Source organism: Xiphophorus maculatus, chromosome 20, assembly GCF_002775205.1.
Source record: "Xiphophorus maculatus strain JP 163 A chromosome 20, X_maculatus-5.0-male, whole genome shotgun sequence".
NCBI lineage: Eukaryota > Metazoa > Chordata > Actinopteri > Cyprinodontiformes > Poeciliidae > Xiphophorus > Xiphophorus maculatus.
In genome coordinates this window covers 16,248,450-16,266,348 of record NC_036462.1, presented here as the reverse complement: position 1 = coordinate 16,266,348, position 17,899 = coordinate 16,248,450, and the positions used below count along the sequence as shown (strand labels likewise).

At 37.3% G+C, this 17,899-nt stretch overlaps 1 protein-coding gene across 1 annotated transcript in view; it reads right to left on the bottom strand.

Annotated features, from left to right (window-relative positions):
- LOC102220506 (ubiquitin-like modifier-activating enzyme 1) overlaps window positions 1-11,779 on the bottom strand; it is a 33,333-nt gene extending 21,554 nt beyond the window's left edge. Inside the window, exons 1-17 of the mRNA XM_014475941.2 lie at window positions 11,536-11,779; window positions 11,286-11,454; window positions 9,850-9,984; window positions 9,597-9,703; window positions 9,423-9,513; window positions 9,049-9,181; window positions 8,766-8,863; window positions 8,534-8,683; window positions 8,126-8,290; window positions 7,549-7,653; window positions 7,350-7,430; window positions 6,467-6,622; window positions 6,050-6,215; window positions 5,757-5,953; window positions 5,583-5,647; window positions 3,303-3,513; window positions 446-520 (exon numbers count right to left, since the gene is read on the bottom strand). Of these exons, the coding sequence (XP_014331427.1) occupies window positions 446-520; window positions 3,303-3,513; window positions 5,583-5,647; window positions 5,757-5,953; window positions 6,050-6,215; window positions 6,467-6,622; window positions 7,350-7,430; window positions 7,549-7,653; window positions 8,126-8,290; window positions 8,534-8,683; window positions 8,766-8,863; window positions 9,049-9,181; window positions 9,423-9,513; window positions 9,597-9,703; window positions 9,850-9,984; window positions 11,286-11,454; window positions 11,536-11,582 (2,151 nt within the window). The 5' untranslated portion in view covers window positions 11,583-11,779. The remainder of the gene's footprint in view (window positions 1-445; window positions 521-3,302; window positions 3,514-5,582; window positions 5,648-5,756; window positions 5,954-6,049; window positions 6,216-6,466; window positions 6,623-7,349; window positions 7,431-7,548; window positions 7,654-8,125; window positions 8,291-8,533; window positions 8,684-8,765; window positions 8,864-9,048; window positions 9,182-9,422; window positions 9,514-9,596; window positions 9,704-9,849; window positions 9,985-11,285; window positions 11,455-11,535) is intronic.
- Between the last annotated feature and the right edge of the window lie 6,120 nt (window positions 11,780-17,899).

The following is a 17,899-nucleotide window of genomic DNA, read 5'->3' as shown; positions in this document are numbered from 1 at the left end:
CCAGATTCAGTCTTCTTTGTAACACCCATAGTTTGCAGAAAATGTGTTTCTGAATCCTGTCAATTTACATTAAGGTACAACACTCACTTCAGTTCAGTCATAAGAACATCTGTCCGCAGTAAAATGCTGCTTCAGCACCTACTGATCACACGTATGTTCACATTTTAAGTATTTTGGTTGCTGGCAGTTCACTATTGCCACTGAGGATAAATACTGTTGCCGGTTTATTGCGAGACAAATAAGCAACTTGGTTAACAAGGATATCGGTGAAAGTGATCAGGAGATCAATATCTTTTACTGTGCATTTGTAGCCTAGATGATCACTTTAAGGCCACTATCAGACAAGATAAAGAAGGAATGTGAGCCGCTTTCAAAAAACACTGGCACTTTTCCTTTACGTTCATCAGTTAAATGACTGCCTTGAATTGGATCAAACTCTACTCACATTGTTAGGGTCAAATGTCAGTGGGTGAGGGCATCTCTTGGATCCAGACCAAAAGGGTAAACCATTGGAGGTCAACTAAAAAGGAGAGGAAGCAGGAGAAAATCTCTTTATCACAATGATGAATGGCTGTAAAATCATGGTGGATTTAGATTATTGGTCATTCACTTCAGTGCAAAGCACCACAAACCGCACCAAGAGGTCAGGAAGCTGTCAAATCTTCTGGATTCAGGGGCATTTCCAGGGTTCCTACATGTTTTTTGTTAAATGTTGAACCTTTCCAGGTTAAAATTTCCAGAGTTGCCTGATTTTCTAATGTAAAAATGTAAATGTTGACCAATTCCTGGCTGACATTTCTGCAGTGGCCATACTTTGCATATGGATGTACAGTTCTGTCAGAAAGTGTTTGCTCATTTCTCGAATTTGCCATTTGTCACAGCCAAAAGGCAAACTTTTGACTGTGATAAAAGTTTGCCGCAAGAATCTGAAACATTACATCTCATATCTTAGTATAAGATAAAGATAACTTGAGTAAATACAAAAAGCAGTTTTCAAATTATGATTTCGTTCATTAAGAAAAAAAACTAATCAAACCCCCTGGGAAAAATTGTTAAATCATAATTAACTGATTAAAAAATTAATCAGTTAATTATTAATTAATTAATAGTAATTATTCATTATTATTAATAAATTAATAATTAACTGATACATGACACATGTATCAGTCTCAGTATCATACATGTACTGATACATCCTCTGTAAGAGGATATGAACATGAAATGTTCATATACAAAGTCTATGGATATGCGAGTGGATATGCTGAAACTTCGGAGCAAGTTGTTTTTCCAGACCTTTATGTTTGGAAAGACATAAAGGTCTTGGTATATAAAGACTATTTTGTAAACCTTAATCACATTATAGAAGATAAACTTTCAGATATTTCAGTACCAAAGAATATTTATTTCCAGATGGATGGTTAAAACTTTTAGATGTTATAAAAGGAAATAATTTCTGGAAAAAATGTTAAATGTTGTTGCATTAAACTATTTACCTTTTCCAGCTTATCAAGACCCGGAGAACACCTAACTCAAATTCCAGGCTTGTTCAGACACTAAGATCTAGCTGGCAAAATTTTAAATATTAGTAGCATGTTATTCCCTATATTTGTTGTATGGTACATCCAACCTTGTATGTTCCTGAAGCTACAAATGATATTATTATCAGGTGTGTATTGACTGGGATGCAGTTTGTCAGTTTGATAAAAGAACAAAAGGTCTGGCAGCTTTGATGTTGCCAAATGGTCCACAAGTGGAGACAGAGCGAGTGTCTTTCTGGTTGTTCTAGTTTTCACTGCAGGATGGCTCAAAATCAAAAGGGATCAAAAGCAGGAGGTCTTTAAAAAAAAACAACTTCTCTTTAAAAAGATTAAGTTTATATGGTAATGCTGTCCAGATACAACAGGATTGATACTTTCTTATTCTTCAAAATGGGAATGACAAGAGAACATGAGATTCAACTAAAACAAATATGTTTATCTTTCCAAGCTGCTGTTGAGGGAAAAGGGAAGAGATGTGATAAAAGAAATCACTTATTTCTTAGAATGAGAAATAATAATACTGGAACATAAAATTAGTTAATTACAAGTTTTCTCTGCATATTTTATAGGGGTGCTAACATTTGAGGTAGGATCTGTATGCTGGATAAAAATGCTCAAACAAGAAAGTATTTTGTTTACAGCAGGAATTGGCAATTTAAAGAAAAAACAAAACCCAAATGAAATCAGTGAAACCTTTGGTTTAGTCTTTGAAACATTCTTTATATCTGTTAACATTTTGATTCACATCCCTTGTTCTGTTTTTTTGTCTTTTAAGGTGTGTACATTTCATTGAAGGAACACCCTCAATTTTGCTTCTAAATATAATGTAAATATGATATTTCTGCTTTTGGTCTCTGCAACAGACATTTTCAACATAAAATATATGAGAGGTAGTGTAGCCTGTTGCTAATTGTATAGTAAAAATCATAAACTGGAGCTGTAAAATGTTGCTTGATACTTCATCACATGGCCTTAAGGCTGTAAGTAAAGACTTCTGACCAGTAGTAGCTGCTACATCCTGTCTAAGTTTATCTATGACCAGTAAATGTCAGGTTGGAAGTTGACAGATTACTGACATCAGTAACCTTATCATAGTTCCTCAGAAAGTCTGTGGTATTGAGCGACGTTCCACAAGGACAATGGAACTACAACTGCTGCATAATTTAAAGGTGAAAAAAAAGAGAACAAATAAACCCGAAGCAGCAATAACTACTGTTTGCAGGATTAGGTTTTGTAATTGTTACGCAAAACAATAAATATATGAAGCCAGAAAAGTTCTGCTTTTCTAAAGAGACGCTCTGGAAAGTCTCCACGCTTCTATAAATATTTGAGTAGACGTATTAGGAAAGGAAAAAAAAAAGAACAGTCAGAGGAATTTCCATAACTGCGCAGGACATTGTGATAGCACGACATGGCCAATTGCAGGAACTGGGGGTCAGAAACTGGGTTTAGCGAGGGTTTATTTGGGTTGATACTGATCTATGACCCCACCCCCTCACCAGTGTGACATCACTCTGGCTGCATGCTTCGACCCCTCAGAATCCCTTTGAGACCTCTGAGGTATTTATCAGTGCTGGTTTTTCACTGGTCTACTCATAAGAATAAATACAATGCCAATTGTGTTGCTTTTAGTGTTTAAATAACTAACACAGACAGTTGGTGTAAACAACAACAGCGCCCCTGTGTGTCCTTCAACATTAATTGCATGTTTATGACGTCTGACAGTAAGGTTGTTACTGCCCAGTAACCCAGATGGGATTTTACCTCTCCTGGAGGGAAACAGTGCAGAAGCTGGCGGATATCGTTGTTGTACAGAGTCTCCCACTTGCAGCGTGCCCAGCCCACACAGTCCTCCCAGCTTTTTGGACGGTGGCCTCCAGCCTCCATCTCCTGAAGGCTGATGCATACACCTCCTAAGATCTCCAGGGCCTCAGCATCCCCATGAGTCAGAGTCCGCCCTATGAAATTTGGATCCCTAGAGGATCCAGTAGCAACTTTTAATAACAGACTTACAGTTCACAAAAGTACAACTGTCTGCCAACAAACACTAACTAGCATATTGACTAGACAACCATTGCTTGGTATTTCACACTTCTTTCCATTAAAAAGAATGGCAACCAGACACCCTGGTCAGTGTGGGGAAATGGATGAAGCTAAATGCAGGCACATTCTGGAAGGGGTTCTCCTTCCAGCAAATCAATAGAACTAAAGATACAACCAGAGCTACAATGGTTTAGATGAAAGCACATTCACATTAGAATGGACCAGTCAAAGTCCAGAATACAATACTGAATTTGTGGGGAAAATAAAAGGAAAATTTATCCTCTCAGGTAATTTCCAAGCGCTCACCAGACAGAAGGCATTTCTTTCATTCTCTTATTCTGACTCATATCCATCGTAAGTCAGTGTTTACTTAACTCGTACCATGCGGATCAGTGCTTCTCTAAAATCTCATACATGGCTAATTCATTTCTGAGTTACTAACATGTTCCAGCTCACACTCTTCCTGCCACCTTGTATGCATCATGATGATGGGGGATATTCCACCTTTTAGACATAAACGTGTCTGAACAGGAACTTTCAGAGTCATACTTCTGCATGTAGCAGCAAGGGAGGGACAACAATGGAACAAAACATAAGAGGTCATCTCCATGACTTCATATATGATGAGTCACAATTCGCTGGACAATGAAATGTGGATGACCGTCCACAGGGAAAAAAAAGTCCAGAAGGTTTTATTCGTACAATGGAAAATACCAGAGTTTTCCAAACTGTATCTTTCAGTTTCTATTGGAGTGAATGTGTAAGCACCTGGGAGTCCCAAGGGATCAAATCAAATCTCACCAAAACAAACAGAAAGACATTTCAAACATGTCTGGATTAGAAAGGCTCAGAGCTCACACAGAATTTGGGTCTTGAAGCTCAGTACTCTCACTGATTATTTGTTCTGGCATTTTGCTTTGTGATAAACTCAGTGCATTAAGTGTTATTTGTAAAATAAGCTAAAAATTCTGACAAATTATGAAAGAAAAACAACTGTAAACAAGACAAACTATTTCATGGTGTATGACAGTTTGATGAAGCAATATTGTTTTGAACTACAATGTGCTACAAATACAATTCCTTGAGGGCATGTCTGTACAGGTCTGGAGATAACTCAATCTCAGTCAGATTGGGTGGGGAGTGGTCGTGAAATTCATTCAGTTCTCAGTTTTCAAATCCTGTCTATTGAATATTCATAAATTCTGTATTAACCCATTAATACACTCTAATCTAAACTTTTACATTATTGCTCTGGTTGTATAATTAAGGTCTATGTCCTGCTAGAGGGTAAATATTCACCTCAAATCTCAAATCTTTAACATTCTCCAACAAGATTTATTTTTCCAGGATTTCCCTGCATTTAGCTCCATCCATCTTCCCATCACAAATGCTGTGTAAGTTTTTCCTCACCGATTACATTTGTCATGCCTGTCAAAAAGTGTAGTTTTCTGTATCTTTCCTTAACGGCTTCATGCAAACTGTAAAGAATAATTGGTATTGTTTTATATCACAGCACTTTCACAGATGACAAATTTGTGGAGTGAATCGCCAATAGTGGTCCTGCTGACAGATTCTCCCACCTAAGCTATGAATCTCTGATCTTTCAGTGTAGGAGGCTGTCCCTTGGTATGTTTGCTGTTATGTCACCCTCATTCTACACAGCTGAACTCTATATACTAATTAGATTTTTTCTGCAGGCAAATGGTACCAGTAGAATTTACTTAGGGGCATCAGAGTAAAAGTCCCACTTTTAAGACAACCATGTAATTTTACTTCCGATTCACAATTGTGCACCACTTTGTGATCGATCAAATAAAATTAAAGTTTGTGGTTGTAATGTGATAATGTTGAAAAGCTCACATTTCAGTAGGTTTAATGAGTTTGGTAAAAATGTACTTCCATGTTATTGTAAAAGAATTAGGAAGATGACTAAACCCACTCTGAGGAATTAGCTTGTTTTGAACTTAAATTAGAGCCAATGAAGGTGAAGTCTTGCCTCACCTCAAGAAGAGATTCACATTTTCAGGTATTTGTTTAAACAGTCCTTCAAACTGGTCTCTGGCCCACTGAAACAATAACATGTTGACACAGTTGTAGTCTGACTGTTATTCACCTGCATACATAACTTTTCACTTTAATAACGTCAAACACAAAGTGAAGGAGCTCAGTAAGTACCTGCAGTGTGTGCTCAATTCGATGTGGGAAGTTCTTCAAAGTGCACAGCGGGATGGCGTTTCCGGAGCTCGACTTGCCTGGTCCGTAAGACTCAGTCAGATGAGGCACCACCACCAGAGTATGACCTTTGCTTCCCAAAGTTCCCCCCTCCAGCATCGGCTTCTGGTGCTGAACGCAGCGCTTATCGAGATAAACCCCTAGGAGCCCACAAAGAAAGGATCGACCATTTTAAAATGTATTTTCACCATATTGTGGCAATGAGGGATCGATCTCATAAAGCTGATAGCCTTTACTAGCTTCCACGTTATCAAGGGCTGCAGCCACTCCATCCAGGCCCATGAAGAAGTTGTAATCGTACACTCCCTCGCTGTCAGGGTCCAGTCGGTTCTGGTGAGCGATGATTTTAATCTGGGGGTTCATCTCTGCCACCGCTTTGGCTGCAACCTCAGATTTCGGTTTCTGTTTGCGGAGACAAGAGCAGATAAGATATGTGTCTGCCAGACAATAAAAAGAGAAAATTAAGAACTTAGTGAAGACTTCATTTGGGTATTTTTACATACGAGTTACATAATCTGAAAGAAAGACCATCAGACAATTTTAACAGTGAAAACCGGTGACTTTTCCACTTAATGTGGGTTAAACTAGAGCAATCACACAACCCCGTACATGTCCGGTTCTTAAAAAACGATGAATTTTGTGTTACTTCTCACCCCAATATCCTTAGATCTGAACAAAAACTGCCGATTCAGGTTGGATCTTTCAATGTAGTCCATGTCCGTTACAGTGATGAGGCCTTCTTCTCCTGCTCCGAGCCCAATAAGAGCAAAGTTTTTAAGCAGTTCACAGCCGATAGCACCAGCTCCAACCTTAAGAAACAAACAAAATATTCACACGTCTTTTAGACTTAATCAACATATTAACTCATTTTTATCGTGATCTTTTATGCTCCTGACATCGCAGGAAATTATTTTATTCAGAGTTACATTATGAAATGTTGTAGAATGTTGTATTTCATTACTACAGTGTATTTCAAGTGCAAGTCTTTCAAGCTTTGCCTGCCAACAATTAATTTGACCATTTGGATTGGATTATAAATATCAAGAGATATATTTGGTGAGTAAAAGTGCAAATATGACAGAAAGAGAAGACTGGGAAAAATATGGTTTGATTGCAACTTCATTGCAATACGTTCCTAATATTCTGCAGCCCTGATTTAATTTATTACTGATATGCTCAGCTCTTACAGTGAGTAAAACCCTAAATAGCACACAACGTCCTCTTCAAAAATAAAAACAAGCATGCAGCTCGTGAGTAGCAGGGAAATGCAACGCTTTCACAGGAAACAGAGATAGGACTGAGCCCTTGTAAGTGAGCAAACGGTTCTCCCTGCCAGGAAGTGAATACGATTTCCTGTATGTGTCATCATTCATTTGTAATGAAAGAGTCGCTGCTCTTTCATTACAAAGCTGTGGAGGGCTTGGAAGGCCAGGTGCAAAGTGTTATGTCTAGATCAAATTATAGCACAAATACGGTTTTGGGCATTTCCTAAGTAATGTCTGCCCTCTGCTGGACATACATTTAATCTTTTCTCACCATGAAATACTTCTGTTTCAGAAGCTTCTGCTGAAACTCTGATCCAAAGACAACGATCTGCGAGTCGTATCTTGTGTCTTTCTATCAGAGACACAAAAAGAAGAGCTTAAATCACAGAGTAATCACCAATCAAAACAATGACTTATTGATGAAGTTAGTGGGTCAGCAAGATTTAAATTTAAGCAATCATTTCACATACTGATGAAAATGAGCTCTCTTGTAGACAACCTTCAGCTTCAGGAAGACATTCCAGGGCATCAAAATAAAACCACTGTTGGAGAGGGGTAAATTTCCCACTGGATGCCTGCATAAATATTTAAAGAAGTCGAAAAAGTTGAGATTGCAAGTATATCAGAACATGTAAAGGTACATGGATAGGCCACAAACAGATAAGCATCTATCAATCTTTCAGAGATTGTATCCTTTGTCACAACATGCAAAAAGACTAAGAACTGCAACTAGTTTTAGTTCATAAACACGCTAATAAACAGCATGTACTGTCATGCACTTATTTTAGCTGAATACAAATCAAACAAAGATGGGAGTGTGTGATTTGATCCATGCAATGGGTTCACTACTGGTCAAACCTCAATTAAAATCAGAAGTTGGTTTCTGCCAGTAAAGAACCTGATTGGTGCATCTCTAGCCACAATTTGCTAGTGTCTCTATATCAGACACCACAGATCTGATCTGAGCTGTTTTAGTATGTAGAGCTTTTGCAATATGGGGCAACAACGTAAAAAGAAGAGAGTTTCATTTGTGATGTTTGACTTCACCTTAATAACTTCCTGAGCAGCCAGGCCTCCAAAGAAAGCGTTCATGGGAGCCAAATCTCCCCGGGCCGTGTACGAGAAGATCCTCACTGCAGCTTCATCTAGTTCTTCCAGTTTTGCAACTGAATTCAACTCTTTCACGATCTTAAGCAGCAAATCTGCATCTGACTGCATGAGTTAATGAACAGTTATAAAGAGTGAGTTGAAACAACCAGGTGAGTTACATTATACAGGGATGTGTAAGAGTATTTGGCTTCTTGCCAATTTCTTCTGATTATTGTTGTTTAGTCAAACTTGTTTAAGAACTTGCTTTTAAAATCAGACAAATAATCTGAGTTAATACAAAGTACAGCTATAGTTTTCAGTTTTTACAGCAATGTCAATATATCATCACACAGCATTTGTACCGACCTCTGACCAAGGACGAGGGAGCTGCTGCTCTTTCTTTACAAAGCTGTGGAGGGCTTGGAAGGCCAGGTGCAAAGTGTTATGTCTGGATATTTTTCCGTAGTCATTCAAAATTAGTAGTTGATGGTCGTTAAGAGCCTCACTCAGCGGTTTCTGCAACTCATGTTGTTAATATTTTACCTCCTGGGGGCAACATTTATTTTTAAAAGGTAATCTTGAAACAGTCAACACCTACAAAATTCAGCGTGAGAGGCTGTTTAACTTCAGTCACCACTCCTCCTCGTTCATAATTGGAAAAGCTGGAAGTGTCACAGATGCTGAAGGAATACTGACCTGGTGATCGAGGTGACAAATAAAACACAGACAGAAACATAAAGAGCATTTTACTTTGGCCCTCTCCTGAGGGTTAGGCATGTGAAGAATGTCACGTGACTCAGTAGCATCATGGGGCAAGAATGTTGCAACCAGTTAAGAAAATAAAAAGCAAGTCAAAGTGTTTTTAGTTAAGCAACACCAACCGCAGACTTTGATCTCCACAGGGGCCATACTGTTGAGTTCTGTCATGCCTTGGAGCTCAGAGAAAATAACCTTAGTGCCGTCAAAGAGTCCATGTTTCTGGTCATCTGCACAGATGACAACTCCAGGATTGTCCTGAAATAAATGCCAACAAATCGAAGAGAAATATTCTAAAGATAAATGGTCGCAAAAGTATTATTATAGCACATTGTAGGTCCACTGTGTCACTCTAACAAACTATTAAAGTTAAATCGTAAATTTTTTTAAATTATTGTATATGTGGTATATTTACATTTTGTCAAATGGTACATTAAACATGATGTTGTGTTACACAATTAGCAACTGTGATTGCTAAAAAATATAAGGCCATTTTTACCTTAGTGATTCGGTCAATCATCAGTGATGCAGGCATCTCTCCATCCCGATCCAAGACCTCAAACTGCTCTCCAAAATCACAGAACAACTGGCTGCAAATAAATATCAAGATTTACACATCCTTCATCAACACTGTATCAAATTCACTGCACACTGTATGCATGCACCCACTTACCCACAGAGCCCTTTTGTGTCTGCGACTATTAACTTAATTCCATGTTTATGGCAGAACTCCCCAAAACGCTTCTGATCATCCAGCGAGGAGTCAGTGAGAACGACCACCTGGAAGAATGACAAGTGTTAAGCTGCAAGTTAAACACATGGAGATACTTTCATTTGTTTAAAGAAAGTAATTTCTCTGCTCATTATTGTTACAGGTGAGGAAGTTGAAGTCTTATTGTACCATCAGTGAATGTATGAAACAACACCTGGTATTTTTGAAGAAGGTCTTCATTTAGTGGTCCGGTGTGCGCTGACACAAGCACATGTGGATTTAACGCAGTCAGCTGTGGGATGGACGATGCGGCTCGGTTCTGACCAAGATCAGACTCATGCAGAAAAAACTGAATGTACAACAAAAAGATGAAAATAAGATGGCTTCAGTGTTTCAGATTTAACATTCATCTTCGAAATAAGGAAAATGTTCACACTGACTGAACTGAAATGGTTTGTAAATTATTGTGATTTTAACTGTATTGTAGCTGAGATATTTTGGACAACATATGGATCTGAATTTACAACAGGAATGAAGTGGGCTGAATTTAATTGGATCTGAATCTTACTGCATTAAAATTGGGTTGAAAAGAAATGTATATAATTTGATGTAAATTTGACTGCATAACTACTGCATGCTAGTGAACAGATTGTGATCAAGACATCATCACAATATGACACAAAATGTGATAAAACATGACTAAAAACAGCATCGAGGTGTGAATAAATGAATAAATACAACAGCACCTGCCCCTACATGAGTCTGGCTTAAATCTTTCTAAGGCTAGATTTATATTACAACTTAACCTGGAGTGTTCCTAATTGAAAAATAACACCATGTATTACAGCTATGTTGACCTAGTCTATTTGTCATATAACTACAGTAGATTAAATTGGCAACAATCCAATTTTAGTCTTGTAGTTGGGTGTTTGATGATTTGATCTGAATTTAATTGAATTTAACAGATTTTAATCAGACTTCAGGTTCTTAGATTTGAAAGTGGGATTATTGTAATCGAATGGGAACGTGTTGTATAGAACTGGATCTGAATCTCGTTGCTTGTAACTGAATTTGATCACATTGGATTGACCTGGACCTCTATAATATGACTAAATCGTGTTGGAATAACCCCAACTGAATCATATTAACTTGGACTTAATTTGGTTTTATGTGATGACCTATATATTGGATCAATTTCTCTTGTAAAATGACATATGATAACACCTTTTATTTTTCTTGCTGGCTCTAATACAAAAAAAGAAAAGAAATTGCTTCAGATTAACTTTCAGATATGTTTATTTATTTATTTATTTTCTGACTGTTTTTCTGCTGCTGGTTTATTACTAAAACCATATGGGTCGGTCTTGTATGTTGTCATAAGTGAAAGTAAAAGTTGCATTCAATCATTGGCCATTTCCTTCAAACTTATCTTCTACGTGTTAAACTAAATTATCAACCTTTATGGAAGGACAGGAAATTTGAAAAATATATATTTTCCAGCTCTGCCATTTCATCCACTACAATACTCTACTGACAGTTATTCAAAAATGGAGAGCGATCAGGTCTGACAAGTCAGTGCCCAAGCAGGAAGTTCTCTACTATTCCAGATTTTTATTAAATGTATTTATCCTAAAAGCCAGCAGAAAGTACCTGTGAGGACAGGTCAGACCACTCCGCCTGACCCTCATCCTGAACAGTGACAGACTTTACTCCAGACAGGATCACATTCTTGGCTATTTCCACTCCCAGCCCCTTCATCCCTGCAATGAGGACCTCAGCTGTGCCCATCCGGCGCATCGCCTCATGTCCCAGAACATACCTGTGCCAGAAACCAACCAGAATAATAATGAGCTGAGCACTTTTTAAAAGTCTCCCCCTAAACAGCAGTGTTGTTACTTACAGCTGCCGGGAGTAGAATCCCTCATCGATTTCACCGGTTTCTGCCATGTTGATCACACAGTTTCCTGTCTGAAACAAAACAAGGTGACTTTACAGGGAGGGCAAAAAAAGCTGGATTAAAGCCTTCCGAAGGCGAGCAGGCAACCCAAACCAGGAACAGATCAAAACCTGCAGGTCTGACCTGGGAGCTAATGACTGGAGCTTAAAACTACCGGTATTTCACTTTCGTTTCAGTTGATTTTCTCCTCAGTGACTTCACAAAATAATAATAAAAAAATATATACTTCCTTGTGTGCCTTCGTATGTTGGCCACTAGGGGGCGAAACTGGACTTCTAATAAAAATCAAGATATGCTGACTTTTTTGTTTTTACTAATAAAATAAAATATCAGTCCTCGTTTCATTGGAGCTATTTCCTTGAAGAAGGATCTATCTCTGTGCTTGACTTAAATCAGAATAAACTGTACTGTTTCCAGATACCAGGCAAGTTAAAAGTCCAACAACACAGAGTTTAAGATAAGACGTCACCAAATGTCTTCTCTACTTCACAGTAAATTTATTTATGCACTTTCTGAGTTTTATTTAATAAATAACATTTAGATGTTTAAAAGTTGCTAAATTTGGAAAGGAGAGTAAGAGTTATAAAAAAAAGTTTCACAATTTATTTAGTAAAATGGTTAAAACTAAGAAAAAAATGTTAGTTATTATGTTTTGCTAAGAAAAGAAAAATGTGAGACAGGTTCTTTAATACAGAAAAGACAGAAGACATAGTGTTTGGTCCCAAAAAATATTTTAGTGCCTAACTATGAGTCTTTAAAAACTACAAACCATGCTGGAAATTAAAGAGAGATTATGGACTCAGACTTAAACTGTTCAGACACACTAAATCTATTAGTACACCAAAATGCCACTATCTTAAACAGATTGTCAATCTGAGCTCAGATAAACTAATGCATGCTTTTATTTTTAGAAAATTAGACAAAATTCTCTTTAGCTGACTCTGAAAGGAAATCAGTGAGAGTCAGAATCTTGACCAATGCCATGAAAATGGCATACCAGTCCTTATATTATTGTGCTGCCTTTATGTTTATAAGAGGATAGATTTTAAAATCCTTTTATTGGTGTATAAAGCACTGTGTTAAACCTCAAAGCCTACTTTATCAGTTTATTCCTGTATGTTCTTAATTATTTCTCTTAAAACTTGCATTCTAACATTTCCTTTTCATGTAGTGCTTACATCCCAATGCAAACATCACTCATGTATTCTTAACATGATTTTTTCTTTTTCTTCAAAAAGTATTTCAGGTTTTCAGCAAAAAGTCAGGCCTTGACACATCGAACACACGACACAGCAGCTGTGTACTCCAGGGAAACCAAGCTGCCTGTTTTCATTCATGAAGTAAAAATAACTCTAAGTAATAAAGGTGATTCAAAAAGCCTTCAAATCTGAGTTTTCTAGACCAGAAGAAGCACAGCACACACAGAGATTTTTGACATAGCCTGTCAGTAGAGTTGTCTCACAGGTTTTAAGTTATTTTCTAAAACAGAGGGATTTGCCCAGCCATATGTTGGTAGCTAAAGAGAGAGAACATTGATAGAGAGCAAAGAGGGAAGAAAAGCATAAGCATCAAAGGAACAGAGATGGCTGTCACCTGAGCAACAAACAAGACAACAACAGCTCAGCTGCAACATTGCTGATGTAACTTGAACTATGTTATCGTTTTGACTTTAAATAGGTGTAGACTGTCACATTGTTTTTTGGGGGGAAGTTTTGTTGCGTCTTGGTGTGAATAGTGAGAGATCAGTGCTTTAAGTTGGAGAAAATTCTGGTCTCTAAACTTGTTAATGTATATCGAGTCACACTTACTAAGTGACCGAGGCTATGCTTATGGTGACACAAAGTCAAAAGTCAAGTCAAAGTTTATTTCTAGAGCACTGACCAAGCTGACCAAAGTGCAGAACAAGTGAACAGTGGTTAATAAATGCACAAAATATTTGTTGTGTGTATTTATTAAAAAACAAAGAAAAACATAAAAAGTCTCTACATTGATAAAATGTACATAAATAAAAATATGATGTGGGAGACAATATCAACAACCAAGGAGTAATAATAAGGCTTTAAAAAAAGAGTTGAGGCCGATCTAATACACATAGAGGGCTGTTCAGAATCCAGGAGCAGCAGCCAAAAGGCTCTGTCACCTCGAGTTTTAGGGAGTTTGATTAATAACTGACAGAACCTGATTGGAGTATTCTGACTCACTAACATTTTAAAAGCAATCTTACAGCACACTGTTGGCTAATGTAGTGAAGCCACTACGTAGTCACATTTCAATTTTCATTGAGAAGACAGATGGCTGCACTCTCCATGAGTTACAGACAGTGACATAATTTTTGGTCAATTTCATAATAAAGTGGATAACAATAATTCATCTGGGAAGATATTAGAGCATGGATCACTCTTCAGATCCACAAGAAGGATATAGCCTTTTGACCTTGGAAGGCCAAAGAGTCTCACAAAAAGTATCCCTGGTCTTTCAAGTAAGATTTGAACCATTTTATCAAAATATCAGAAAGTCCGCCTCACTATTCCTACTCACATATCAGTATGATGTGAGCCGGAAGGCGAAAAATTACAGAGAATTCTAAGAAAGTATCAGTAGATCTGGAGGGGATCTTTAGAATTTCTTTAAAGGAAATAACAGCATTACAACATTATTGCTTAAATGGTTGCTAATTTGATCCTTCTGACAGAACCAAATGTACAAAAGAACACTTGCCCTATGAGTCTGCAAGAGTTGCAAAATGAGAAAACATGATACATATCTGTAAATTTGTAAAATTAGAAGGAGAAAAAATAAGACCAACAAAAAGAGGACATATTTTTACAGAACGTCATTGTCTTAGAATAAGACTCTTTCCTGCTTGCACGATGTCTGCCAGTGCTACTTCCCTCACCGTGTGTGAATGAGTCTGTGACAGGAGGATCTGCTCTAAGTATCACCAGTTTCACTCAGGAGGTACGAGAAGTTGTTTTTGATCGACATGAACCCGGCTACCTTCCTTCACCCATTATAGCCCAGAGGAAAGAACTGGCCTTCCTGACAAGCCCTCTGCGTTTTTATTTATTTATTTTTTTACTGTCCTGCGTATGCACCATCCTGTGATGTTTGCACGTTTATAAAGAAATACACTGAATTGGAGTTGAAGTCGCTTTACTAGTCAAGTCATACGAAATGCTTCCATACAGCAATACATGGTTACAATCTGTCTATGGCTGTTATCTCTTCTCTACAGCACACATACGCACTTGCATCTCAGTCTTTTTTCTGGTGCGTTCACTGACAGTCTGTTACATAAATGTTTAAGCACCGCTGCACACCCCAGCAGCTCTCCCACTTCCGCTGTGTTAAAAATGTTTCATGCCCTTCAAATATTCAGACTCCTCAAGATGGTCAGCAAGATGACCCTGTGCTTTTTTTTGTTTCCCCCCCCCCCCCCCCCCCCCCAACATATTTTTGTTTGTGGACCAGTCTAAAACACTGCAGAAGTGATAACCAAAGTCAATGTCAAAGCTATTTTATTTATAAACATCTAAAACTAACAAGTTGCACAACAGTAAGATAAATAAAACAAAACAAATGCATTTAAAAAGATTAAAATAATTTGACTATCTTGAAAAATAGTCAAATTTCAAAAGTAGTTTGTCTGATGTGTAAAGTTGTTCCCCAAAATGAGGCCCTCCACAGCAACTCTGTATTTTACTGGGTTCATGGGAGGTTCAGCCTTTTATATCTGAGAATGATGGTGTTAAGATTGATTCATGTAATCCATAGCCAACAAAGTCAGATATTTTTATACACTGTAGAAACATACAAATAACCAAATAAACTCAGTAGCTGGCTGATATATAAAGAGTGTTAGTTTACATCCGTTGCTGTCATGGTTTTAATAACTCATCACGTTTAATCACCTGTGATTTTAATTTAATTTAATGGAAACAAAGCAATTGCAAAATTGTGTTTTTTGACATAGCAAATGTAAGGTTTGAAGTCAAAGTTAAAACCTTTCATGCTTAAAAATGGCCAGGGCAGCATAAAACACACACCCAAAAAACACAAATCAGATAGGATCCGAAGCTGCAGTGCTCTGAACTTTTTATATTTATTTAAAAAATATATTTTTCTTACATTTTGACAGCCAGATGATGTGAGTTCCACCTTCCTCAACCACCAATAAAAGAGACGAACACCCTGTTTCAGACCAGCCTACTGCTTATTAAAAGTGGTGGAGACAAAATTCATACTTTCTGTATGCACACCCACACGCACCCACGCCTGCACGACCCCCCACACACACACTCTTGGCTAAATTAAATCTGTAGAAAACAAATATTTACATATTTACACAAGCCAGCCTCCTCTCTCCTGTCAATGTTTTTTTTTTCCCAGTGAGGTTGATTGAACATACCTGTTCCTTGTCAGCACCACTTATGTCATGTTTTGCCACTTTCATGGCAACACATGACAACAAGGTGACCTGAAAGAGAAGGAGAGAGTAATTGTAGAAACAAAAATGATATTAAACTAACAATCTGCTTAAAAAAATTCAAAATATATATATATTTTTTTGCATAGAAATTGGATAAATATTTGCAAATGAGTGTTTTTTTTATTAGGACAAAAAACCCTCTATAAATTATGATCTGAATATCTGTAGAAAATATGCTTAAGTCATGATGAGTTGTAGTACTTCCCATAATACTCTGTCACAATCTGTTTTTTATGGGTTTTCTTTATTTTGCTGACATTTGAGTGCATTAGCTGAGACAGATGGCAGGAAACCAACAATCCTAATGTGGGATGAAATGAGGAACAGACACAATCAGTACTCTGCATTCAACAATGACAGAAAAGCTGCAGTGAGTCATAATAAGGCTCTGTATTGTACAATCTCAGATGAAGATTATTATTATTGTTATGGCAATATTACGCTACGTTTAAAGAGATTGCATCATCTATTTATTCAGCAATATTTATTATAGCTAAATGTTTTATTCTAATAGCGTTACTCTAATAGTGCTACTTGTTACTTTTTTTTTCATTTCCTTTCTCTTTGCCACAAAATAGAAACTAGTTGAACATTTTTATCCAAATAAATTTATTTTGAAGAATAAGTTTGTCCAAGACGTTTGCTGAACATTAAATATTCCCTGACCTATGATAAAGCTCCACTACATTTCCAGACAGAGACAAGCTATTTTGTTGTAAAATTTTTTTTAGATATATTAATGCTCCTGTGGGGGTAGAGGTCGGGGACAGTTTTTTTTTTTTTTTTTTTTCGTGACTCTTCCTCTGGAGACAAATTTTCTTCCCGCAAAATATTGCATACAGTTTTAGGTTCTGTGGTGCAACATTTCATATGTATTTCTACCTGATATATTTATTTAAGGGTTTGTCGCATTGCAATTTGTGCCTTGCATGGTGCTTGCCCTTGAATAGAAGCATAGTTTTGGGTGTTATGTCTCTTTTTGTTCCAGTAATCTCGTAGTATTCATCAAATGTTTTCTCCTTTAGAATCAGCCAAGGAATGTCGTGGTTTGAAAAATTACACTAGAGTGTTTCTTGCCAGAGGGGATACAGCTTACTGAACTTTGGATTCAGAGGTTGATGATTAACGTTTAGTTGTCAAATTAGACATGATGTTATCAATAGCACTTGCAATTGGTAATTTATGATGAATGACATCTCATAAAGAAACTTAAAATGTTAGGGAACAATGAAAAACAATGTGTAAAGCTTATTTCATGCCTGCTTTACACAAACAAGTTAGCTTTTCCAGCTGACCCAACACTGACATTTAGCTCCTCTTTTTCCTTTTTTTGGAGTCTATATTAAAGAAAAGGGGGTCGGCTTGGGGAGAGTAAACATTCCTCCCATAATTTCCTGGCGGGAGTAAAAATCCCATCCCTCATGAGAAAGAAATCCATTTTTGGCAGAACCCCCTTTTTTTTTTTTTTTTTTTTTGCTCAGGATTTTACACTCCCCCCTTCTTCCCCTCCCCAAGCCTGCATGCCTACATGGCAAAACGTTGCTGAGAATAATTTGGTGTCATCTTATGAGGGAAACCATGAGGATACTTTCCTCTAAAGGTGGGCAAATTTCGCAAGAGTTTTATACTTCCTTGTTGCGGGTGCGGCTTGAAAGGACAGCACCCAGACGTGCAATATAAAATCAAGTCCGCCGGGCTAAAGAATGAGTTTCCTGTCTGCAATCCTAACAAAATATACCACGACTATCTTATACTAAACCCCAATACTCAATGCTGGCTCTAAATATTAATTTGGAACATGTATGCACCCTTGCATGG